The sequence below is a fragment of the Stegodyphus dumicola genome, chromosome 11 (assembly GCF_044657685.1).
Source record: "Stegodyphus dumicola isolate Sdum_Otavi_A_Nest chromosome 11, ASM4465768v1".
Classification (NCBI taxonomy): domain Eukaryota; kingdom Metazoa; phylum Arthropoda; class Arachnida; order Araneae; family Eresidae; genus Stegodyphus; species Stegodyphus dumicola.
Genome location: NC_140778.1, coordinates 132,865,730 through 132,893,397, shown reverse-complemented (window position 1 = coordinate 132,893,397; position 27,668 = coordinate 132,865,730). Strand labels below are relative to the sequence as shown.

General features: G+C 32.9%; 1 protein-coding gene across 2 annotated transcripts; it reads right to left on the bottom strand.

Moving 5' to 3' along the window:
• Nucleotides 1–544: 544 nt before the first annotated feature.
• On the bottom strand, nucleotides 545–27,668 carry LOC146994391 (alpha-tocopherol transfer protein-like). 2 transcript variants are annotated; one of them, XM_085827215.1, is made up of 5 exons: nucleotides 27,337–27,668; nucleotides 18,499–18,741; nucleotides 9,343–9,538; nucleotides 4,916–5,026; nucleotides 545–887 (listed from the first exon to the last, which is right to left on the bottom strand). In XM_085827215.1, the coding sequence occupies exons 1-3, from the start codon at nucleotides 27,461–27,463 to the stop codon at nucleotides 9,510–9,512; spliced, it is 399 nt and encodes a 132-aa protein (XP_085683341.1). In that variant the 5' UTR covers nucleotides 27,464–27,668; the 3' UTR covers nucleotides 545–887; nucleotides 4,916–5,026; nucleotides 9,343–9,509. The 2 variants fall into 2 exon arrangements, 1 of the variants encoding a protein (XP_085683341.1); XR_015044138.1 differs by lacking the exon at nucleotides 18,499–18,741 and having other exon boundaries at nucleotides 27,337–27,659.

Sequence of the window (27,668 nt, the reverse complement as noted above, 5' to 3'; positions counted from 1 at the left end):
TTGTAATTTGATCCCACCTCTGACACCAATTTTGTGGGTTCTTTAGTTTCGAAATTACAATTCATACTCAAACAAAACATATTTAATGAAACATTAATACATCTATAATATCGTTCATCTATCAATACAGCATCTATAACACCGTTTATCTATTAATACAATATCTATATCATCTTACATCTATTAATACATCTATATCATCTTACATCTATTAATACAAGATCTATATCATCTTACATCTATAAAACAACATCTTACATCTCCTCTCATTAAAACAAAATGGTGAGAGTTCTATCAATTTCACTCGTGCTAACAGCTAAAATTTAGACAGCGCGCGAGGAAAAATATTAAGGATTTAAAATCCCACATTTATATATATATTTCAGCAAACTAAATAAAATTTTAAAAGATTTGCTGATTTCAATACTTCTTGGTATGTTTGATTACATAAATTAGCAGATATGGTTGATTGGTTGATAGTTTCCGGTGTCTGATTCACTGATTCAAAATTTCATACCCTTTCTCCTGAGTTTATTTAATGACATTTTCTGTTTTTTTTTTTTTTTTTTTTTTTTTTTTTAAATTTTAAGTAAATTTACCTGACCTGAGAGTATAAATTTATATTTTAATATAACCTGTAATCTAAGAAGATATTAATATAAATAAAGTTTAGTAATTATAACATTTATTTATTACTCAGATTTTATTGTGTCTCCCTTTTTAAACCCACAGTTTCTCATCTCTTCCAAAACTGCCTCTTGCGTGAGCGTATACTTGAAATATTCTGTATTATCTATGGGACCTACAGATCCTCCCAATTCCTCTGGAAGGAATTCTGGTGAAACGTATTTATGGAGTTCTTCTAAATTGCTTCCGTGCATAAACACCTATGAAAAGAATTATGTTATTATTACACTACTTAATTTTTTTGCATTAAAGATAATATTTGCTCAGAGCATAATAATGGGCGAAATACCTATGTACCAAAGTGTGAAAAGAAATACACCAATGAATTTTAATATTTCAAAACTTATGGATTGTTTATAACATTAATACAGAGTACAATGGGAGCAGAAATATTTACTGAAATATTTTTACTTAAAATGTCTTAGCTGATTATATAACTTTTTATAGAACTGTGCTCAAATATATTAATATTTTTATTATAAAGGTTTTCATTAATTAAATAATAGTCAGAGAATTTGCCATAATATCCCCGCAAGTAATGCCACATTTTCCTAATATCGTCATGGGGAGAGTAAAACAAACTCACATGAGTACATTGTCCGCATTGAGTCAATTTATACTCATGTTTAAAATTTAAAGATAAGTAACATTTTTGAGTGTATAGAAAAAATATCATGAAAAATGTATTGGAGCTATTTATTTCCCACTACCTAGTAACATTTTTGAGTGTATAGAAAAAATATCATGAGAAATATATTGAAACTATTTATTTCCCACCACCTAGTAACATTTTGAGTGTACAGAAAAAATATTATGAGAAATTATCGCAACTATTTATTTCTCATACCTAATTCAAGATTATAATCATCAACCTATTAGATAAAATAATAGATCAAAATAATGATAGCAAGTAGTTTAGAGAAAGGTTTTAAAAAGGAGTTCAGTATTGATGAAGGATAGATGAAACGCACTGATCAGTGCCTATTCAGTTTAATTGTTTAGTAGGAAATATGTATATTTTAACGTAAGTTCATTATAAACTGATTTAGCAACTTTAAGGAGAAATTTTTCCACTCCTTGCCGGTCACATGTTTAGTACTTGAAAAAAAGAAATGAAATTTGCTTCTTTTATTTATTTATTTACTTATTTTTAGATTATAATGTTGATAAGAGAATAAATCAAGTATCGAAACTGACTACAAATATAAAAAAACATTAGATTTCAAAATAGCAACACAAGGAAATATAATAGGAAAAACACTGCCTTCAATTAAATTATATACTGCAAGGCACTCTGTTTCAAAATATCAAACAAAATTTATTTCCTTACATTCTTTCTTATGACTATTTTTTTGTAATTATAGGCATAACAATCAAAATTTGATTGAAAAAAAAAGCATTATCAAAAATAATAAAAATTGAAATAATGAAAATCAGAAAAAGAAAAGACAAGGGAACAAATTTCTAACTGCGAAAGAATTTATGCATCACCGAGAAAAAATAAGGATGATATAAATTTAAGACAGATGTTTTTCCAATATCTTAATTTGCACACGTGATCTCTGGCGTCCTTGAAATGCAACATTTCAGATTCTGGTTTAACGTTTGTTAGTTTAGCTGAAAAGCCACTTAACAATTTTTTAATGGAGTTGTATTTCACCAAATTCAAATATTCTGTCAACTAATATTCTGAAAAATCCTCTCTTTCTTCGCAAATATGTGAACTGCTAATATTTTCCAATTGTCTACTTACATATTCAATATGACAGTTGCAACTTAGCAATCAACTAAATTGTTTATTCTCAAAAAATGAAACATCAGCATTTACGATTTCTATGAAGCATTTTATATTCTTTTCATTGTTTTGCATAAAATAATCATATTATAATAAAATTCATAAAACGTACTGAATATTTTATTATTTTAGAACAAAATTTAAGCAATATAAATTCGCGTATAATTTTAACAGCGAAGGAAACTGAGATCAACATTTGGAAATCAAAGTTAGTAAGTACTAGCATTTATCTAACACTTGGAGTTACGTGTAGATGATCTTGTTCATGTAAATTCTCTTACAAATTAGAAGCAATAAAAGGAGCAGTTTCGAGAATAGAGCTTTAAAATCAATCAGGTACAGAATTCGGATTGTGAAGATATAAGATTTGTGTGATGCTAAATATAGCATAAATGAAATAAAATGGAAGTGCCTATCGCTTTAAAGAAACCCTGACAGAGTCCTTTAGGTTTTCACACAGTTTACAAGAAGAAATTTCTAGCTGATGATGCATTATATATGTAGTCGAAAGAACTCGAATTTTCCTTATCAGGATTCTCCTTCTTCCATGTGGGAAATAGCTAACGACCGCTGCATCTCGTTAAACGGGATCCGTTAACTTCCACATACTCTCTGTGACGGTCAAGTAGCATTCATTCAACAAAACAGGAACCTAAGGCAGTGAAGAGAAGAGAAGAATTCGGAGGTCACTTTTCAAACTTCTTGACGTCATTGTTCATTTCCCCCGCAAGTAAGAAATGCAAATTCTCTACTGAAAATGACTCTTTAAACACTGTTTTTTATTAGACTTGTATCACTGAAGACACTGTGTCCTCAGGGGTTACTAAAATGTATAATTTTATTTAATAACTTTCCTGTACCGGTAAAATAGTTCTCCTGCGCTTTGTAATATTAAATTAAACAAAGAAAAAAACCTGCTATACACAGCATATCTCTGAATCAACCTGAAGTTTCAACTGGGAAAATTAAAAAAAAAAAAAAAAAAAAAAACTCTCAAGTTAATTTTTTTACAGGAATTATTTTTCATATTTCTTACTAGCGACCCGCTCCGGCTTCGCACGAGTATAAAATATTAATGGATATTTTAACAATGAATCGCAGTTCATAATCTTTTTCTGAACTTACATACCTCACCTTAAACTACGATTTTTGAAAATAATTTCCCTAATATTAAATTGATTTAACTCTAAATTTTAACCAAGATCTTAATAGAAAATTCCAATCCATAAATTATGGTTTTATTTAATCTAATCTTATCTAAACTTATATACTTATAATTACTATAAGTGCGATTTAAAAATTAACCTTAGAATAGAATATCATTTATATTTTAAAACTACTATCATACAATTATTTATCGTAACTTACTTATAATTACTGACACGTTGTCGCGCTGAAAGCTAGAGAGCTCCGATAATAAACGTGTCCTATCGCTGCTAAATTCAAAGTGCTATAGGGAGAACCGCGGCCTCCGACGCGCTATTTATAGGCACGCTCTAGCCGCCAGTACCGCCGCAAACGCTACGTCCCGCAATTTTTAAATCTGTAGAACTTTTCAATGTGTACAATACTTAGTACATCATTTTGATAAATCTCGTAGTGTTCAGCCTGCGTTTGCAATGTAAGCGGAAAAAATGTAATTATTTACGACATCACATTAGAAACCTCAAAAATAACAGTATTTATCCACTATTTAATGGATATTATTATACATATAAACCTTCCTCTTCAATCACTCTATCTATCAAAAAAAAAAAAAAAAAACCCGCATCAAAATCCGTTGCGTAGTTTTAAAGATTTAAGCATACGTAGGGATATAGGGACAGAGAAAGCGACTTTGTTTTATACTATGTAGTGATTAATATATTTATAAGGTTTATTTTGTTTTCTGTATTTGACTCTTTAATGGAATACCTGGATTCTGTTTGCTAGGGTTCTTAATAGTCCACCCCACCCTAGCTATTGAAACAGCTGTTAAGTAAATAGTGAAATTCGTGTTTCATTAATAATCCATTGCAGTAATTGCAACCATTTATTTAAATTCTGTTTCAGTATAATATAAATAAACGAATTTTAAATAATGTTTAACTTTGAGTGGTACCATTCAGAAACAACTAATGTCAATGATTAATACCGTGTCAAATGACTTAGAAATGTATGAAAAATTCTTTGAACTAGAGCCAGTGTGTTTAAAATCTTAGTAGTCTTTCTGATACACGATGCAGTTATATTAATTGTATTAAAGCTAACCTCTATCTCTTATTAATATAGTTATCCTTATTTATTAAAAAGCCTGTAAATTAGATTTTGCACAAACCCATAGCATAGAAACCATATCACTTTGTATTTGAAACTCTGACAGATGGCATATCTTTCAAATAATCCCTCAATTCCCACATCGATTTTAGAAACACTAATGAAAACTATACTTACCCTCTCTCTTATCTTCTTAGGCAGAGCATGTTTCACAGTATTATAAATAGCATGGAAAATCTCTGGTTCATTTACAACATGAATTGCCTTAAGCCGATAAGGCAGGCAATCCTAAAAGTTTATAAAATATTTCATAAGCAAATACATATCATAAACAGACATGCGTTCAATATTTATTGCAGAGAAATTAACTTACTTTAAAAACAGGTTATATTTCTATTAAACTGTAAATAGTTGATTAACTTTTGCAAAGGATTATTTAACTAACATTGAGTTACAAAACATTTTCCATGCGTTACATTTAGCTCCCCCTACCAAATACCGCTGTTTGATTTGTTTCGCAGACAGCTCATCTACAAGCGTAGCAACAGTTGTTAAACTTCTCTAATTAACTTTTATAGGGTCTCTACATCTGAAGTAATCAGTCTTATTGGAATATCGTCAGCTCAAGACAGGCTACGCTTGTTCGGGTCTGACATTCACTGGGCTGTTATTGGGGAATGTTAATAAGTGATGAATTCAAATTAAGACCTTAAATTAAAAGATAATATTGATCAAGAATCTAGATACTTTCAAAACTCTTAATTCTCATATATAGAAAACAAGCTGGCTTGCTAAATGTAAGCCAAATTCAACTTTACTGACTTTAAGCATGCAGAGTTTTAGAAAACTATAAATATTGAAGCTAAGAGTTCACCAACTACTTAAGGATTTGTGGATAATTTTGATGTAATTTCGTGAATTCTGCTTTAAGACAAGTTTCGGACAATTTGGTAAATCAAATTTCAAAGTAATATAATTTATGTATGAGAAACATTAACAGATATAAATTATCTAAAACCCTTCTCAGGTAGTGAATGAGAACTTGACTTGTTATAGTTAATTACTCAATTAAAGTCTCATTTTTCTGGGATGTTTAAACACCTTATTGAAAGATCTGAAGTCCGTTGATTGTACATTATTTGGTAGATGACACTGTGTCCTTTGTAAAAGAAGTTACTTCCTTTCGTCTATTGAAACGACTGTTTATTCTATAATTTAAATTTCATCCGTAAATGTCTTAATGTTTTTTCGTTATAAGTTATTTTACAAGTGAAATTTATTCTTGTGCTTGGGGAAAAATCACAACTTTGATAATAATTTAAGTGAACAAAATTTTCGTCACTTGATAATCTTGTTTATACAATTAGAATAAAGGTCTGCTCTATTTACTTGCGGGTTATGCAAAGAAACTGCAGTGTATGTCTCTACCAAATTTTATTGTAGTTATCGCAGTATTTATATAAAGATTAAATACACTTTGAATAAACTGGAATAATTGCATTCATTAAATGCACTATTAACTGAAATGCACTTAATAATTTTTATATAAATTGAATTTTAGGTACTTTTCCGTTTCGCCGGCGCAAATCTTGCCAAGCAGACTTTATTGGGGACAACATACAGTATACACATAAAAAATATTAAAAAAATGTTAGTTCTAAGAATTCTTTTTTTTGAAGGCATAAACATTTTAATATCGCTTAAAATTTTATAAAAAGCCAATAAATAAAGACAATAAATTTATAAAAAGACATTAATTTAAGAATTTACTATGTTTTCATGGTTCAACATCCTGATTCGCCGGTTCATATCACGTGACCCCAAGCGATCTCATCTCACGTAAACTACTGTACAAAAATTTAATGCTCTCAGTAATTATCTACATTCTACATTAATTTCAAGTTAAATCTTAATTTGGAACACAAGTTTAAATGCAAGAAATATTTCAATTCGTACGAATAGCTTACTCAGAAATTATGTAAAACTGCAGTGCTTTACTTCGCTAATGCATTCTCATTAGAATTGATGAACTTAACCCTTGAATTTACCTTTTCTATATTTTCGGCTTCGGGTAAGCGCTATGATTGCATTCTAATTGATTTAATTACCGAAAATGGCCTTAGACATAAAACTGAACTATCTGATAAAAATTCTATAAAATTATGTGCCAGTATTGAAAGAAACAATCAATCTGATAGGAAAAAGCTGCGACTTGTTTTGAAAATGAGGCGTAAAAGGTTACCAGCGAGAATATTCCGTTTGGCATCGGTTGTACCATTATTGGAGACTTTATCGTTTGCGCCGGCAAAACGGAAAAGTACCGAATTTTATATTATCTACCTCAGGAGGAGCAATGCAAAGAATATAAAGTCAGTAGATTAAAGGGAATTTGTTCAGCCTAAAGAGTTATTTTGGATGTACTAGTCATTGGTACATGATATTATGTCTCACAAATCGAAGATGACAGAAGACGAGAAAACATTATTCTAAATAGAAGTGCTGAAATGGAGGTGACAAAAACCTGTCTTTTAATCAATGAATTCGGTAGGAGGAAAGTTATCTTTTCTGATTGAGATTGTGAGTTTATCATAACGAGCTCTGATTGCTCTGATTGAAAAACGGGCGAGTCCATTATGCTATTTCTTCTGAAATGCGTCAGCTGAAAACCATCGAAATTGCTAATAAAAAACAATAGTTCACGTTTTCCCCCAAGTTTACGATATGAAGAGCCATCTAATGTGCGCGTGTGACATTTAAAGCGAAAGTTTCCGACCTGGTGTGAATTGACGTACGTGAAAACCGTTTTTTCCCACGTTGGCCGCATTTCGCTCCAACGTACCAGTGTGAACGCAGCTTTATTCGTTGGTGCGTGGTATTCATAGACCTACGGTAAGCACACAGAGTGAAAATTCATACAGTGCTATTTGAGTTGACTGCATACTTCACTAAAAAGTGCATTCTATTCATTTAATCTTTGGTTGTAACTTCCGTAACAATAAAATTTTTTACTACTTATTTTAACTAACTAGGATTCCTGACCAATTTTTTATATCATGAAGTATCTCATGTATTGATGAAGACTTTAATGTATGGCTTTGCACATACAGTGGATGGACAAAAATATGGAAACACCTTGTGAAATGCATGTTCGAAAAGAAAGATTGATTTTAATGAAATATGTAGGTGGCGCTGGCGTTTTTGACTACTGACGCCACCTATACGACTTCGTAAATGTGCTAAACAGTGCAGTTGTTGTCAGAGTACTGTTATGTGAGGTTGTCATTGCATTATGTGAAAGTTAACAAACTTCGAACGTGGGCAAATTGTTGGAGCACGTATGGTAGGTGCTTCCGTAAGCAAGGTAGCCGAGGTGTTTAGTGTTTCAAGAGTTACTGTATCGAAGATTTATTCCGCATATTTGAATAGCAAAAAAACATCATCTGCTAAATCACAGCGTGGACGAAAGTGTGTCCTGAGTGATCATGACAGACGATCATTAAGGGCAATTATGACGAAAACTAAGAAGACCACAGCTGTAAAGTTACTGCTGAAATGAATGTTGTCTTACCGAACCCTGTGAGTACCAAAACAATTAGAAGGGAGCTTCATAAACAGGGAATTGCTGGCCGTGCTGCAATTGAAGCCACTCATCAGTGATGCTAATGCCCGTAACAGGAAAAGGTGGTGTTTAAGTCATAAAGCCTAGACTATAGAGCAGTGAGAGCGAGTAATATTGTCTGACGAGTCTTCTTTCACATTGTTTCCCACTTCTGGCCGAGTTTACGTCTGGAGAACGCCATCTCAAGCCTATAATACAGACTACTTGTTGCCAAGAGTGAAACATGGCGGGGGTTCTGTTATGGTTTGGGTAGCCATATCGTGGTTCCCTGCTAGCCCCATGATAACTGTGTCAGGGCACATGACTGCCAAGACTAATGTGAAGATTTTGGCCGATCAAGTTCATCCCATGGTACAAACTTTGTTCCCCGATGGTGATGGTGTCTTCCAAGACGACAAAGCCCCTGTTTACACAGCTCACATTGTCCAGGACTGGTTTTCTGAGCACGAGGATGAGTTGTCCCATCTCCCCTGGCCACCGCAGTCACCAGACCTGAATATTATGGAACCTTTGTGGTCTACATTGGAACAGAAAGTGCGTTCTCGTTATCCACCGCCAACATCGTTATCTGAACTTGCCACCGTTTTGCAGGAAGAATGGTATAATATTCCCTTGGCAAACATACAGGAACTGTATTTATCCATTCCGAGAAGCCTGCAAGCTGTTTTGGATGCCAACGGGTTTCCTACACCATATTAAGCAAAGAAACATGTTTTTTTAAAGGTGTTTCCATATTTTTGTCCACCCCTGTACATAAATCGTTATAGTATAAAACTTTAACTGAAAAGCGTACTATTCCTTAAAATTTTGTTCATGCCAATATACTATTAGCAGTCAGTTTGCAATTTGACGGCTTACTCTGAAATCGAGAAGCTAACATCTGCTATTGATGTTAAAAATGGAAAATAGTGTAGAGAAGCAGAAAAAGGTACGTAAATTATTTGCACTTAAAATATGTAATTTCAAAGTATTAATCTGTACTTACCTGTACAGAATTGAGGACAAATAGTAAAAGCTTCACACATGCAAATTTAAACAAATCTGCCACAGAGAAGTCCTTAGCATCAAAGATTATCACCCAGCCACATATAGAAACAGCATCCAATTTGCAACCAAGCAACCCAACTGTCAAAGCTACTGCTATAAAATCGTCTATAGAAGTTTCTTGCCATTTAATCGAGCTGCAATTAATAATGTTTTTTTTTTCACACTTTAAGATTTAAAGCCTTACTTGCATGAATAAAAATCATTTAATACATATAGAGAATATAAATAAAAATATAATAATTGTTTTTTGAGAAAGTAAAGAAGGTTACATAAATGCAATGGTCACAAATACAAATTGCATGTGGCCCGAATGAACAGCCTGACAACCGCTAAATGGTCTGATATTTTTAAAACAAAATGAAAATTTTTTAAGACACTGGAATATTTTCCTAGCAAAATAAAAGTGTTTAAAATTCTATTTTAAATTTCGCTTCGTAAATAAGCTTATCAAAATAAGCATAAACGCTAATAACAATAATAATAACTCAAACGAAAAATTTAAATTTACATTTATTTTCCATCTGAAATATAAAAGTTGGTAGCTGCAAAAAATTTTGGTATTTAAGTATAATCCCTTGAAACATGAAAGTCGACAATCCGCTACCATCAAACTGTGAAAAGTTGCTGGAGATTCCCACAAAGTCGCACCAAACCTTCCTGCGGAATTCTGAGCCACACTTCATTCTGCAACGCTTGGAATCAAACACTAGTCAGTGTCTCTGCACAATCCACCGAATATACCACTATTGCGGCAGTATTCGACTTGCTTCGTTTTTGCGATTCCTGTAAAGGTTATGTCGATTTCTACTATTTTAAAACCTCCGATGTGGTCGAAAGGTATAGTCTGATCACTTGTTGAGTTCAATTCTAGGCGTACGGTCTGGCTACACGTACCTTTCCGCGTTTCTTTCCATATGTATTATGGATACCAGTCAATTTACCCTAATGCTCTATAGGCGCATCCCTCTCCTTAAACTTCTGGGGTGTATACACTGACTTAGTACTTTACTATGGCAGTAGAATACTGGGAGGACAGAAGCGCGAAACTGGCGGTTACAGGACCCCGAGGGAAGATTGTTCAATACGGTTGGCCCAAGGGGGGACTGGCTTCATTCCTCAAGCTAAGTCTGTATTATGTGTAAATCCTCTGGCGCAGGGCTGCTCGCGTAGTACTGGTGGAGCTATCGACGACCAGTCAAATTGGCAAGCTTAAATTTATTAGCCACGCCCTTCTAGGAGACAGAAAACAGGAATTGGTGTCCCCTAGGGCACGTTTGATTAGGATTAACTTTAAAAAATCTGTGCTCGGTGAATGTGAGACTGTCGGCAGTAAATGGTGAATTTCAATGTCATGTTTTGGAGGCTTTTTTTGAGCCTGTCTCCCGCCTTCTGCCTGATGCGGATGACAAAAAAATAATGGAGCAGGACATGTAGAACCCTATTCAGTGGGGCGGGACAAGATGAACAATACTTACATTCCTTTCCTTAGGCAGTCACCCCGAGCATGCTTTGTTATAATCTAATAAATAAAACCAAGCCAAACCTCTCGAACTAATTCTTTGTTCAAAATACAGCAAAAGGAAAAAAATGCTGTCGCAACAGAAAATTTATATCCTTCTCATAAGAACCCAAAGTAACTCATCGAGAATCAACTAAGCTTCCATCAAAAGAAAGCTCAAGAGCTATGCGTTTGTATGTTATGTGATCCTCATCGATAAAATGGGCGCTACATAAAACTGTGGCCAAACATCGCTAAATCGCGATGTTTGGCCACAGTTTCATAGTCGACAGGATAATACATATGTACCGAAATGTCTGTTGGCTGCAATTTGTAATGCGAAGGTATTAGCAGCTAAGTATTAAATTTACGAGCCGACATTAATTTTAAATAATTAATTTTAAATAATTAAAATTAATTGATACAGCAATTCACTTAATTGCATGCATTTAATTCAATTAATTGATGCAGCATAAAATTAATTGATTCAGCAATTTACGTACAAAATAACTTCATTAAACTTACATTAAAATGAACAAATTATGAAAACTTACAGAGTTGGATAAAAATTAAGAATAAATAATGTAAACTTATTCTTTTTTTATTTATTTATTAATAATTTTTTCTTCCTAGACATGCAGAAATAATACATACATTTTCATGTAAATAATTATAAAATTATTTTGCGCACAACATTTAAAAAGTGCATAATTTCCCATTTTTCCTAAAAAATACGTCAAATTTCGTCCACTTTTTAACCCTTTGTTAAAGACATGTTATGTGAAGTGTATTCTCTAAATTAAAATCTCTGCTATAATTTTATTAAGAATCTGAATGCAACATGATAGACGAGTTCTAGCACAAAAAGGACACTGAGAAATAATGCACTTTTGCAAGAATTAGATATTGTTATAAGGTAGATCTAACAAAAAGCACAAATAAACAGGTTTTATAAGACGTAATGTTGGTAACCCCTCTAACTCTATAGCAATATAAATTCCGCAGATCTGCCTGCAGTTAACAAACTAGCTACTGGTTCATGGAAAGCATACATCAGAAGTGCCAAGTAAATAGAAAATATCCGAAACAACTAGCATACTGAAGGCATGTAAGCATTTAGTGTCTAAGCCTCAAACTATCCGTTTCATTCCCTTCAACAGTAGTCACACGAATGGGCTCAGATCATAGTTCTGCAACTTTGAAACTATGAACACTGCATTTACAATAAACTCATAATTGAAATGTATTTGTAGACCAAGTAAAATTGCTAGTTCTCCAATGGAAGATGTTATTTGAATAATTTTGGCAGCAGAAAAATTCAAAGTGTGATTTTCGGACCAACAATGTTGAGCAACAGAGACTTCTGTGTTTCCTTTTCTCTAACATATGCCTCATGTTCCTTGACGCGAAATTTTACGGCTCTCTTAGTTTGGCCAATGTAAATTAAACCACACTGGCAGGGAATCCTATAAATACCCCAGGTATTCATATCCGGAATGGGGTCCTTGAGTATGGAACTCGGAATTTTATTGATGGGAAATTTAATTTACATTGGCCAAACTAAGAGAGCCTTAAAATTGCCCGTCAAAGGAACATGAGGCCTATGTTAGAAAAAACGAAACACAGAAGTCTTCTGTTGCTCAACATTGTTGGTCCGAAAATCACACTTTCAATTTTTCTGCTGCCAAAATTATTCAAAAAACATCTTCCATTGGAGAACTGGATTTTCTAGAGGCATTTCACATTCAAAAAAATCTTTTTGTTCTAGTTAATGATCCTAATTCCAATCCAACTTTGCCTTCGGCCTTAAAAGAAATTATGTTTCAGTTCTGGTTTCATCAACAGATGGAGCCACATGCTCATTCTTGTCCAGGCTTTCTTATCTTATCTAATCATTATTTCCTATCTTGTTCATTTGCGGTTTTGCAGCTGAGGATGGTGGTTCGATAAAACCATCGAAACTAGTCCTGCGAAAATTTTGAAAATATAACGCTGAGTTTCGTTGTTTGACTTCTGAATTAGTATTTTTTCGGCGTGTTATTGTGTCTTAATTAGAATATAATGTTGTTAGATGAGAAATCAGTGCGAAAAGAGAAGTGAACGGAAAAGAAGAAAACGTGTTGAAGCAATAAGTCTCCCTCCTTCAAAAAATAAAAATAGGAAAAATATATGCAAAAAATAATAAACATAAAATAATGTTAAAATTTTAAATTTAAAAATAACGGCTCTAATTGTAACTACAACTCTCTTCTGATATACTTACATATGCATCGACTAGTAGCGCTTACAAGTTTACATATATGAAACTTTATTAACAGAAAGTATGAAGCATATTAATAATTTTTTCGAGTTCTCTTCGAATTCATGTTATGTACACTTGCACTTATTTGTAAATACATACAGTGGTGGCCAAAATTGTGGACACTTTTGGAAATTTTTATGTTTTTGAACTTTGTATGCTTATAGAAAATGTTACGTTTCGCAAAATGCGAACTTGTATATATCATTTTACAGAGAATTTATTACTGAATTCAATACAAAACAAAAAATTCAATTATTTGCAATACATAAAAAGTTATATGTACTTTAATATAAATAAAAGACACAGTTAGGAAGTGGTTTGTAATGTCTAGCTTTTCTGGCCAATAACTGTTCTTGTTCTGAGACCCAATCAAATGTTAGTAACTGCCAGTAGAAGCTGACATCATGTTTACACTTGAAACAATTCATTATTTTGCTTTATTGTGTAGAAGGAGGACCTGTATCTTATACACAGCAATTTCAAGTAGGAGTTTTTGTAAAAATTTTTAATATTTAGTCAAGAAACAATGACATCAAATAAAAGAGTAGATTGGACACCTAGAAAGAGATGTAATATTATTGTGTTACGAGAAAGTGGTCTTTCCTATGCTGAAATTGCAAGACAGGTGGGTGGTTCAGTGACTACATCTGGAGTCCGAAAGTTTTGTTTACAATATCAGGAGACAAATTCAATAAAAAACAAAGAAGGAAAAGGCCGAAAAAGGTGCACCACATCTATTGATGACAGAAGAATAAAACGACTATGTCTCCAAGATAGAAAAATGTTATCAGCGGCCACCAGAAGTGATCTGAATGATGCTGGTGTTTCTGTCAGTTCAAGAACAATCAGGAGAAGATCAACAGATTTTGGACTGAGAGGTAGAATTCCAGGAAAAAAGCCTTATCTTAATTTTCAGCAACGAAAAAAAAAGACTACAGTGGGCAAAGGAACACATTAATTGGACAGATGATCAGTGTCACAAGTTATATGGAGTGATGAAACTAAGATATCGTTATTCGGTAGTGATGGGCGAAAATATGTAAGACGTAGAATAGGAGAAGAGCTACATTCTGACTGCATTCAAGCAACTGTGAAGAACCCAGTTAGTGTTATGATTTGGTCATGCATGTCAGCAGATGGTATTGGTCGCCTTCATGTCATCGATGGGACACTGAATGCCAGAAAATACATTGACACTATTCTAGAACCAAAACTTCTACCTTCCATCAGAGATATCTTTTCCAACAATACTTCGTTTATTTTTCAGCAGGATTCTGCTCCTTGCCACACTGCCAAAATATCGAAAGAGTGGTTTCGTACAAAGAACGTTAAATTGTTGTCATGGCCAGGAAACAGTCCTGACCTCAATGCTATCGAAAATTTGTGGCACCGTTTGAAAACTCTTGTCCGAATGAGGCACCCATCAAATAAAAGGGAAATAATTGAGGCTATAATATTTTCCTGGCATCATTTAATGACGGAAGAAGAGCTTAAAACTCTTGTCAGCTCAATGAACCGTTCGATGTGAAACTGTAATCAAAAATAAAGGGTAGCCCACTAAGTACTGATAACTCACTGCAATCATCACTATCTAATGTATATCGATAACTATTATCGTTTAACTTTTTTTGTATTGCAAATAATTGAATTTTGTGTTTTGTATTGAATTCAGTAATAAATTCTTTTTTAAATGATATATACAAGTTTGCATTTTGTGAAACGTAACGTTTTCTATAAGCATACAAAGTTGAAAAACATAAAAATTTCCAAAAGTGTCCACAATTTTGGCCACCACTGTACATCTGAATGCTGTGTTTAATTAATTAATTAAAAATGTTCTTGAACTGAATTTCACTCCTTGGTTACTTTCTAATAATTAATAAAACACATGTTTTGGAATTTATTTTCCATAATTTTCAGTCAGTATATTTATTTAATTCGTATTATATGAGCTACTTATAATTTAAATTACTTCTACGATGATTGCAGTTTTCAACATCTTGTCATTTAGATTTGATTATTATTTTCCTCTTTCTAATTATTTTGCTGATTGATTTGTTGCTTCTAATTAACTGATTAATTCAGATGGATATTTTTACTATTATTTTCCGATGTTAATTTGCTTATTTTCCAATTTTAATCTGATCTGCGTCATGTGATCCTATTTTTGTACCTGCCTTTGTGGAATTTATTAATGAACTATTTGCTGCCTTAATGTAGAAAAGTGTAGGATTTGCTTTGTTTACATTTCATTGGAAACCAAACGTAATTGTTTATCGTGTTGTTCACAATGATGGCAATCCTTTTAGATTCTCTTTCGGCACCAGCCCCCTGAGAAGACGGTACGAGATCAGCAATTCCTTCTTATATTTTCTCATTTCCTCTGATTATTCTGTGACCTTACTCAAGTGACTGTCAGTGTCAAGTTCTATTTTTATTGTTTTTCTTTTCTCATATATGTCTATGTATCAAGTTTTAGCTAATAGGAAAAAATTATAAACTTTTTTCTATTTCATGTCATTTATTTTTAAAGGGCTGTAGTTTATAGTGCATTGTTTTCTTCTTTGTTTTACTTGCGCTTATTTCATTCATTAATAATTTTAACATTTAATAATTGTTGTAACACGCCTATGTAAAACTGCAAATTATGAAAGTCTAACTTTACTAAAGTCCTAACTTTAGTTTATAATAACACCTTCAGTCTCCTACTTAATTTGGTTATTTCCAGTTTCTCCGCTAAAATAAGTAATATGTTTACAATAAATCACTTTAAACTGTGTTATTACCGTTACATAAGAGTTATATATTTTAAAGATTTGAAACGACCGGTATATTAATAATTCTAGCAAAGAAAGAAAAAATATCCAAATTACGAAGGAGACTGAGAAGACTATTATAAATTAAAGTTAGAGATTTAGTTTGCACTATATTTATTTGCACACAAAGATCTATCTTTCTATATATCTATATCAATAGATAGATATAGATAGATATAGATAGATATAGACATATATATACACACATATGTATAATATATATATAAATATAAATATGAAAATATAAAATATGAAAGAAAACTACTGACTTTAATCTAGCAATAGTCCTTTTAATCCCATATTTTAATTTCGCTACGTCCCCTTTTCCTCAGTTCAATTTAGCTACATCCTCTTCCGTACGTATAAAAATTATGAATGTAAACTGCATCATCTAAAACCTAATCCGCATTATGTCATTTTATTAATCCTGAAGTTGAGATTAGCTCTTATGCAATCATTTTTAAAATTTAAATGAAGAAATCAAGACTATAAATACCCTTTGATGAAATGCGCGCTACACTTGCTTGCCTCTCACTATACTATGTGCTGTTGCATCATTCTGTTCTCTGTGTCGTGCAATATTTAAAATGTATTTCATGCTATACTGGAAGTAGGTAGCTAACATTGTGGGGATGCTTGTCGCATCCATAGTGATGTGTAAAAGAGAATATGTACCCTCATAATTATTTATGAAGAAATGAAATTTTTTCTATGTAGCTACGCTGACGTCTGAAAATTTTTCTTCACCATTATGCATCTTATTACATATACATATGTTATGAACTAAAGTGGAAAGATTGATGTAGCATATGTTACCCTTAATAAAGTATATACTTAAAGTTATAGCAGAAATTAAGTAATATATATCTTTATTTAGGTGAGATTTGCAGCCAAAAATAATATGGTGCACTAATCATGCTTGTTTTTTACAACATTTACATTTTGATACCGTTACTGTAAGAAAGGAGCAGCACAGCATCAGTCTAGATAGATCGAGAATGAAAGCGAAATGAGTTGTAAAATATATGAAGGCTTAGTTCAACAGGAGGAAAGGTTTGGTTTGGAAATTTTAAGTTACTATTTACTACATCTTTCAGCGTTATTTAATGGATGAAAACGACAAATACTCAAACTAATATAAAGAATTAAAGGGCATTTGAAAAATTAAAGCTAGAATTTTCACTTACATATTATTATTGTACATATATATGTAAGAAGTTACACCCAGTCAGGAGACGTAAAACTGATGTCACTCCAGGTTGCCTCCAGCACAGTATCAGATGAACAGTGACCGTGGAACGGAAGCAGACGGGCTTTGTCACAGCAGAAGCCGTGGGTCAAATGGTCCCACTTTTGGAAGTAGGTAGCTTTAAAGAAGTTCTATAGTTTTCAGCCAGCATTTGAGGATATGTGAACTTTTTGCCAGAGACACTGGATTATAGTGTATGTAAGGACTAACCAGCGAAGTCAGTTATATCAGTCTCCTGGATAATGGATTCTGATTATCATATTGTTTTCCATTTCACATCATCAGTGTGAGTGAGCTATGCATCGCACAATTTTATGTAGCTAATGTTTTTAGAACCATGGACAATAACTGGCAGATGCTAATCGAACGAAGTAGCGGCTTAGAGGCTACAAAGGTAGAACCAAATTCACCAAGAAAGGATTTTGGTTTAGATTACTAATTAAGAGAAAGGTTTCAGTTCTGGAAACTTTGAGTTTAGGTTCAGAAAGATACGTAATTAGTGTTACAAAAGTCATACGATTGATGGATTGATCCAGAAATGACACAGTCCAGGAAAAGGCATTACTCAGTTAACTCCCAGTTTTAGGATAGGTAAGGGAATTAAGAGGCTATTGCTAGTTTAAATTATAACTTTCGACAAACATATTTTTTACCTCACACACACGCATATATATATATATGTAATGATATTTTTAAATCAATTGATTAAATTAAATTCTAATAATATTGCTTAATAATGTGTTGGCGATTCTCTACCTAAATTGCATCCCTGTTCCTAAATTTTGGCGAAACCCTTTCTTTAGTATAAAATATATTAACCTGTTGGTGCCCGCCAAATCGCCAAAGTCATAAATCTGTCATATTACATAAAGTCCTTAAGAACACTCCTGATGAGAAGATAGCGTCACCTCGTGATTTCAATTAATATCGCTGATTGGATGAGCCTCGTGACGCACACATATGTATAAGTAGGGCTTCTGCTCAAGGTACGATTAGAACGCTTGTGAGATGGATGCTAAAATAAACCTAGCACTTTATGTTCCAAAATTTGTCCCATTCCTGTTGCCCCGGCTGCACAAAACAAATAATGTATGAGAAATTACATTTCATATATATGTCAGTCTCTCTCTATATATATTTATAGAGAGGGAGAGAAGGGGAAAATTATGCTGAGAAATATAAGAATTTAACTTTAATTATAACTTTAAAGTTATAATGAAATTTCTCACCTGGTGTGCAGACGGTAATAGTTCTGCCTTGGGAATCTCTGTAAGGCAGTACTGAGTAACAGTTCATATTCATGACTTCTTTATGTTCGGAAGGTAGGAAATCAGTAAAAATGCGGGAGTACTTCTCTTTAAAGTGATAATAATTTCGTAGAGTGTTGAAAGCCTTTGGAACCTTGTGCTTCTGGTGTCGAAGAAAGCTTAACAAAAACTGGTCATCCATAAAAGGATAGAAATCGGGTTCAGCTGCAAAACAGAATGAAACAGGCTTATTTGATTATCTCTGCAATGACTGTAAAGTGGATAAGCAGTGATTCAAATCACTATCACCACAGTATATGTCATTCTGGATGAAATTAATCATACCAGAAATTTAGGAAATCTGTTACAGCGGCCCTTGGCTCTAGCCAATGGAAGGTCCACATGCAGCAACCATGTTGTGCCAAGGGCAAAAGTAATTCTCAAAATTACGGCGTTTAACAATATTGGGAAGGAGCAATACATCAATAAAATTTGAAATGCGATTAAATGGCAGATAATAGTGACAAATACGGTGCAAATCCGAAATTCGGAAGTTCAATAGCCGGAATAATATATTATCTGAATATATCATCAAATAGTTTTTTTAATATATCCTTTTTTTAGCGAAATATAGGAATAGCTAATATAATATACTCAAGCAAAAGAGAGTATACCGTAAGTAGAGTTTTGTTTCTATGACCTGAGCCTTGAGAGGTTTACCCTACAAAAACAACAATATCCGCGATAATATTCAATCATCCTGCATATTGTTTCGCTTTTAAACATCAAACCAGCTGTTATATTCAGGAAAATAATTGTTTCCGGGAGATTTTTCTTTTGAATTAAATTTGCCGCCTAAATAAAGTTTTTGCTAGCAACGAAAAGTATTAATAACATTTCGAAACTGATACTGTAAAAGCTCGACTATCCAGAGAGCTCGGGAAATGCGGAATGCTGGGTAAGTGGAAATTCCTGCGATATGAGTGTATAAAAAGTGCAGTTAACAGAAGAAAAGCTAACTAAAAGCAAAAGAAAGTTTTCTTAAAATTATAGAAAGCTACTGTATTTCCTATAAGAGTGAATATCAAAAGGGTAACAACAAATTTATTATCTATCTTATATATATATATATATATATTATATTATTATTATTATATATCTTACACACACACACATATATATATATACACCGCTCGACATTGAAAATGCAACACCAAGAAGGAGTGGTCAGAAAGTGATGATATTTGGAAAAAAGACAGAGACAGCAAGCAGCAATAAGTGATCTTTATTTCAAAATGATAGTCAGAATACAGAGCGAGAACGGCGTGGGCTCAGTAGGATATGGATATGGAGAAATGTGGTGGACACCCATTTTTTAACCTTTGGCAATGTGGGTATTGTCCAGCTACACTAGATATCCAGATAAATTACATCCCACAGGACTTACAGGGAATCCTGCCAGGCGTTGCTTGCAATGCTTTGTATTTTACCAGACCGCGGGCAGTGCCTTTCTTTTTTCCTTAAATATACATTGGTGTTTTTACAGTTGGTGCCTTTCGCACATACATGCTATTGAGGGCAGCTCCAGGTCTGCTTGCATACTATGTTTTAAGTGATAGCTTTGTTATATTATTCTAGGTTGTGCTGCATAGCTCAGTGCCTCTTTTGGACAGGAAGCTCATTATAATTATGATTTTTTTTCGGAGATGGATGTTCTTGATAGCGTATCTAATAAAGGCAGTCACTTCACTTTCTGAATTCGGGACTTTTAGATGATGTTCAGCTGTAAGGGGGCATTTGAATATATAATGGTCGGGACTGCCTCTTCCTCCACATGCACATTGATCTGAAGTTGCTAGTTTCCTTGCATAGAAGTACATGGGAAAAGGGCCATGCCCTGATAAGAACTACGCTTTTTCTCTAGTTATTAAACTGGGAGCTGTGCCTACTTTTGGGAACAACTGATAAGTCCTTCTTCCTTGTTCGGCGTTGTCCCACCAGTTCTGCCATTCAGCTTTAGATTTGATGGTTATGATTTTTTTAAGGTGCGAGCCAGGCCATGGTACTGATAAATTTTGTGCATTTTGACCCTTAGCTGCTTCTTTGGCTAGGATGTCAGCCTCCTCATTGCCTTTCGTCCCTGCATGTGCCTTCAACCAAGTGACAAAGCTCACTGAGGTGTAAGACCACCGCGTAAAGCGATGCACGAAAAAATACGTCTAGGCATAGAGCCAATAAGAGTGCGGATGATGTCCTGAAGGATGGCTCTCCAGTCCGTTTCAACCATTTGCCACAGTTCGTCTTCTGAACGAGGCAGGGAAAGAGTCTCGAAACGGCGTCTAATCACATCCCACACATGTTCGATTGGTGACAGGGCAGGAGAGTACGGTGGCTAGGGAAGCATCTGTATACCTTCCAGAGCACGTTGGCAGATGTGACGCCGTGTGTGCAGACCACATTCAACCAATCGACAGGAAATGGTTCTGTTCGACACGGGAATATCCAGGGTATCTTGCACATGCTGCAGAATCGCGGTAGAAGTGACTTGCGGGACCGCCACAGCTTGTCGGTGGATGCGCCGATACCCGCGTGCTGACGTCACTATGGCAGCACTTGCACCCTTCCTTCTTCTCACATTTCCTTGTTCCAACCATGTTCGCCGTAGCTTATGCACCGTGCTCGCCTCCATGTGGGTATCGGCTGCGATTTGACGTAACGACCAACCCGCCCTTCTCAGTCCTATCACCATACCCTTCGTAAAATTGTCTATGTGCTGGAACTGCCTTCGTTGACGGCGGCCTAACATTCTCTCCTATTACACGTATCCTCCGGGTCAAAAGCCCACCAGCGGCCGAGCAATAATGTCGCTGAACACTGGTAGTTCGGTCCGAGGTTCGAATCTCACGAACGGGCTGGCTGCATGGGTGATTTCGTGGTTTTCCCTATGTGTAACGTGTATACGAGCCAGTTTCCCTTAAAACGTCCTCCACGAAGGCATCCCTCCCTTAAGGCAGATAGCCATCGAATGCTTTGCTGTAATCTAATAAACCAAACTCAAACCAAACCTCCAGGACAAAAACCAACTTTCTTCGATAATTCGTTTGGCAGAAATAACGACACGAATATTGCCCATTCTGCACGTTCCTTCCCTTGCATCACGTGCTTGGGAGAGCTGCGCATTTCACATCATTCGCATAACTCAGTGACGTGCGTATACCCTAAAATTTGCATAAATTTCTGACCACTCCTTCTTGGTGTTGCATTTTCAATGTCGAGCAGTGTATATTATCCATTGGCGAGCACTTGCCTATTTAGCACAGAACACTTCTAGGGCCAGAAGTGGTAGCCATTTTACTGTGGAGGCACCTGATAGAAGGCCACCGCTTCCTCCTTTAAATGGACGGAAAGTTACAACCATGCCTTCTGCGGAATTCGAGGCCCTTCTCTTCGGTAATGCAATTGGCTCACGTAATCACTGTACCGTCCGTACATTAAATTATTTAAGATTTCAATCTTTATTATTTTAGGGATGGTATTTAAAATCTTCGAATCCCATGAATCTTGAAACCGGTACGAGATTTGAAAACACGAATCATGGTGCTTTTATCCCAGTTTTCTATATCTTAAACTTAGAAAAACCGTTAAAATTTTGCTTAAAAATTTCGGAAACATTGGTTTTCATTGAAGTCCATGAGAAGCGTTAACTTAAAAACAGGTTGTCATCTCAATGGACTTGGACTGTATCATTTTGAAACGGCACTGAGGGATACACTCTTCGGTTTCTGGAGCGAATTTAGAATCCCATGCTTTGTGCTTACCTGTATTAACTCTTGAAATAATCTTCCCTCCACTACAGTTGCTATGACTATAAAAGCTTCTCACAAATGTAAAATTTTCTAGCGTTACTCAAATATTTTGTGTCAAATTACATCAAAAGAGAACCTCTAGAATTTTAATCATCACTTCTTTCACTAAACTTCACTTGTATCTTCTAATAAAACCTTTTTTAAAACTTTATTTTAAAATTTATTTATATTTAATGCAAATTTTAAAGTCTGAATTTAGTTAAAACATTTTAATAGTATAATACCTTTTTTTACTATTATTATACGAAGAATTCGAAAATTTTTAGGATTCGAATTCAAATTCCAGAATATATAGTATTCATCTAAGTTTTAATTATTATTTTTACTTTTGAAGAAGAGATGTTTACAAATGCTGTAATTTTACATTAAGTCAGAATATTAAAAATTACTTTTTTGCTATTATCAATATAATTATAAATATAAATTATTAAATTATAAGTACAAATTTTTCTATTATTAATAGCAATACTTAGTCTTAATAAGTATTCTTTAACATCACAATTTGAACAACATTGTTTTATTACAGGATAAAAATAATATTCTTTGGAAACATGAAAAGCGTAACTTTTGCTAAAACGTGTATGCATTTTCATGTATCTTTTAATGAAAACGATATTTAACTACATTATGTAATACCTTTGGTAGAAACTGATGGCTTATTAGAACATAATTCTTTTGGCAGATAAATTATTTTAATTTATTTAGATCAAAATTTTATAATACGTTTTACATATACAAAAGAAAATGAAATTCACGACTGTGTTTTAAACCTAAAGGACATGTTTTCTTTTTACTTCCTTGTACTAAGTAAAAAGGAAGTATTGTAATTGCGAAAAGTTTCAGGCAGCATATTTCAACGAAAATATTTATATTGACCGCTATCGAATGCAATTTAACGATGTTTTTGCGTCATATCTGTACGTAAGGACAGAATAAAATACTCGTTTCCTCCAAAAAAATAATAAAACTGCTTTAAAATGAATTCCGAAGAGAATTTTTTGTGGCGTCTGTACGAACGTATGTACGTACGTGCGTACGTACGTATCTCGCATAACTCGAAAACGAGTAGCCTCAGAACGTTTAAATTTTGTATATAGGAATGCTATAACATGTAGATGTGCACCTCGTATTTTGGTTGCAATCGGCCGCACCAAACGTATATAAATACTATATTTATATATATATCCACTCTGTTATTCGGCACAGTGATCTCAGTTTCTTTACTCTTATATGTTTGTAAATTGTACATTTTTTGCTTTAAAATTATTGAATTATGTTGTTCTTATCTTCCGGTTAAGGTTTTTATGCCTTTCGTAATTCTGGAAGCAATATTTGTACAATTATTAACAATTTAAAAGCTGTTTAAGTGCGGTTAACTTTTAAATAACATGGCGGACATATTTGTTTACATTCGAAACAGCAGAATTGTAGATTTGTTGCCAATTTAGAGAGACTAAGCTTCGCAACAACAAAAATAACGCCTTCAGTTATTATTGCGAATAAAATCAGGCTTCATCCTTTCTGGAATGTTTTCGAGGAAATAAGTGTTTAAGATTTACTTCGTAATTTTTAATACGGATATTTTGAGTTTTTATGTATTTTTGTCTTGTCGCGAAGTGAGAACTGAATTAATTGAATGAGAAATACTAAATCGTCTGTGAAAAAGTGTGTCTTTTCTGTTTTGTTTGCTTAATTTCTTTCATACATCGTTCTAGCTAGTATTTGAATAGAACATGTGGCAACGATAAGATAATTCTTCAAATGATATAAATTTTGTGCATTCAGTGTGTCATTATAGTAAATAAATATAGTGAATTTAAAGAGTGCATTTATTCTATTGTGGTTTATGCGCTGTCGACGAAGTAGATTCAATTCAATCCAATCAATTTAAATGAAATTCAAGAAAAAATGCGTTTAATTTAATATTCCGTACAAGGAAGTCATGTGGTGTCCACATCAGATTTTTTTAAAATAGCAACAAGATAGTAGTCTCACAATTCCATTAAACCTCAGTCTAACAAGACTTTAAAACTGTAGATTTTGTAACTTACAACCACGACCTTAAAATCTTTGCAAATTTATGCATAAATTTACTCCATTAGACCAGATTAAATTGGCCTTTATCAATATACAATGAATTAAAAATTAAATTAAACTTACATTAGATTATATTATTAAAAAATTGTAAAAGTTTAATTGTATCCTAAAAGCCATATCAACGTTACCTGCAACCACTTGCACCAAAGTATGAACGAAAAACATTATTTATAATGCATATTTTAAACTTCAAACGCATGAAATTTACGCATGAAAAAGAATTAACTTAATAGGAAAAGGCCACCTGACATAAACAATTCGGCCTAGCTTTGAGTCCTAGAAAACGGATTAACAGCTTAGTGGTTTCGTCGTTTTTCTGTTTATAACGACGCTATTAAACATCTTCCTATGTCAATTCCTATATCTATATGTATGTTTATGCATCATTCTCGGATTGCGAGCACCCTGAAGAAGGTATATCGTAAATTTAAATCCTTTCGTTCTTTCAAACACCGAAATCTGAAATATTTCAAATATAAAATTACTTCAAATAGTCTTCGTTTCCTCAAAATTTTGACTTGAAATGCTTTTTTTAAGAAAAATTGCTTTTATTTTGGAAAAATATATATTCTGCTTTTTCTTTAGCACAGAATTTAATTAGCATTTATATGTTGTCTTGCTGTAAATTTACCCTGTGGTTTTTTTCGGTTTGTTACTCTAGAATTTTCCTCATAACGTTTAGTTACTTTTAATTTTTATTTTAAAGGTCACTTGGGAGCAGATAATATCTTAACGATTAGGTAAAAAATATTTTAAAGTTTTGATTTTTACTGTATTTCGTTTTTAAGGATTTTAATGATTTTTATTAAATTAATTTTTGTATTGCAGCTTTCTTTTATTTTAAATTTTCACAGTCATTTAGATATAATTCAGAAATGCGGCTATATTGAAACTTTTTTTGCTTCTTTATTTAATCTCTATCATTATATTTTTATTAATTGAATAAATTCGAAGCATACTGCACTGTTTTCATAATTTATGAATTTGATTTAAAACTTTAAATTATATATATATAATGCAAAAGGAAAGCTGAAAATCAGAAATAATGGCACACGTAAGTTTCTAAGTCCTAATGATTACAATATATCTATCCTATAAGAAATTAATTTATGCATTTATTGACTCTCTGAAAAACCAATAAATGTACTGCTAAAAATATACGAAATATTTGTGTATTAGAATCCATCAATCATTTGTAGATGAAATGTTTTATCTTCCACATGCCATGTTTAGCAATTACTATTTTACTGTATGTGAATATATATAAATTCCATATTATACAGCTCTCAGAAATCAACATACATATTGCAGCTAGTGAAATATTTTTGTTACCTTTGCAGGCACATCATAAAAAATATTTAAAAATTCTTTAAAATTCCAAAAAATAAATGTATGTAATTAACGTTGTAAGGATTATGTTAATTCTACCAGCAGTTTAATTTTGAGTTAAACTTCCTTTTCTATCGCTTCTTAATTTCAACTTACCACTCCCGGCCAGAACGTAGTTTTAGAATCACGTTTGAATGCAAATTGAGGAAGAGCGGTATTTAACCGCGAAGTTCTACTGTCTTAGTCAGAGAGAACCAGAGATTCTGACTAACACGCGTCCGCCTTTTTTAGGCTACTCTCTCTTAAGCTATTATTACCCTCGGCCATACTTTAGGCCCTTAATAGCTTCGCAGTCAATTAGCATTAAGGGGCCAACTCCGTTAGAATTGTGATAGCTTCGGCTATATCCTTGTAGTTAATTTAGTTAAATTTTAATTCTTAGATCCCTAAGTTCAAGCCCGAGTGTCGGCTTTATTGTAAAACTCCAAGACGGAGTTCTGCTAAATCTTATTTGAATAATAAAGGGTCTTTTAACCCTTTCCAAATTTATTTACTGTCTCACGAACTCAAGCAATTATTCGCTTACTAGTTCTTAAGATTCTTCCCATTCATCTGTAACTTAAGATACATCTTATAGAATCTTTACAATGCACATTTTGGAAAGTCATTAAATAATGTCTAATTTACAGCTTGTAGATAGATATTAGGATCATAATTAGTTAAGACACATAAATATTAATATTTTTAATACAATGTGCTTCACTTCATTCATGATAAAATTGTTATCGTATTTTAATAACAGTGACAAATATTGCTTTTAACTGGATCAAAATGGAAACATAATATATATATATATATATATAATTGTGACAATATGTATTAATGACAATGTGAAACAAGTAATATTTTATACTAACCTCAACCAATTATTCGCTTACTAGTTCTTAATATTCTTCACATTCATATGTAACTTATACACGTTATAGAATCTTTACAATGCGTATTTTGGAAAGTCCTTAAATAATTTCTAATTTACAGCTTGTAAAAAGATATTAGGATCATAATTAGTTAAGACACGTAAATATTAATATTTTTAATACAACGTGCTTCACAACATCATTCATGATAAAATTGTTATCGTATGTTAATAACAGTGACAAATATTGCTTTTAACTGGATTAAAATGGAAACATAATATATATATAAATTTAAACAAATTTAAATTTTAACAAACATGTATATACGTAAAAAAGCAAATTTAAAGTTAAAATAATTTCAAAAAATAAATTTAAAGTTGAAATAATTTAAAAAAATAAATTTAAAGTTAAAATAATTAAAAAATGTGCAAACATATAAAAGATTTAATTTTCGAACTAATCTACAATATCATTTAAATTCAGATAGCATAAGTATATATAAGCATAAGATATATATATATATTCATATATATATATATATATATAATTGTGACAATATATATTAATGACAGTGGGAAACAAATATAATTATATTAATATTTTATACTAACCTGCTATGAGTTTTTTTAGTCTTTCAAGGGAATCCTTCTTTACGGAAGGTGTCTCTCCAAGATCCTTTTCTGCGATTGCTTCCATTTCAGGACTTAAACCTTCTGCTGAAAAAGGCACAAGTACCATACTGAGAAAATAACTTCAAGTAAAATCAGTACTAACTTCTAATGAATAGTAGTTCGGATAACTTTTAAATTAGTGACTTGATAAGTACAGCCTTAGGTTATTCTATTTTAATACATCACCGAGTTTAACTTCTTTATCAAAATTTACTCGCGCTGCTCTCTTTAAATCTATTCAAAGTCTGATATTTTTTTTCCTTTTGCGCAGA

Bases quoted from the DNA above. Each gene is read 5' to 3' on its own strand.
- LOC146994391 (XM_085827215.1), bottom strand. From the start codon at position 27,463: ATGGTACTTGTGCCTTTTTCAGCAGAAGGTTTAAGTCCTGAAATGGAA. The intron at 18,742-27,336 runs GTTAGTATAAAA...TCTGTTTTGCAG, and splicing joins ACTAAAAAAACTCATAGCAG to CTGAACCCGATTTCTATCCT. The intron at 9,539-18,498 runs GTGAGAAATTTC...TATTAATTGCAG, and splicing joins TATTACCGTCTGCACACCAG to CTCGATTAAATGGCAAGAAA.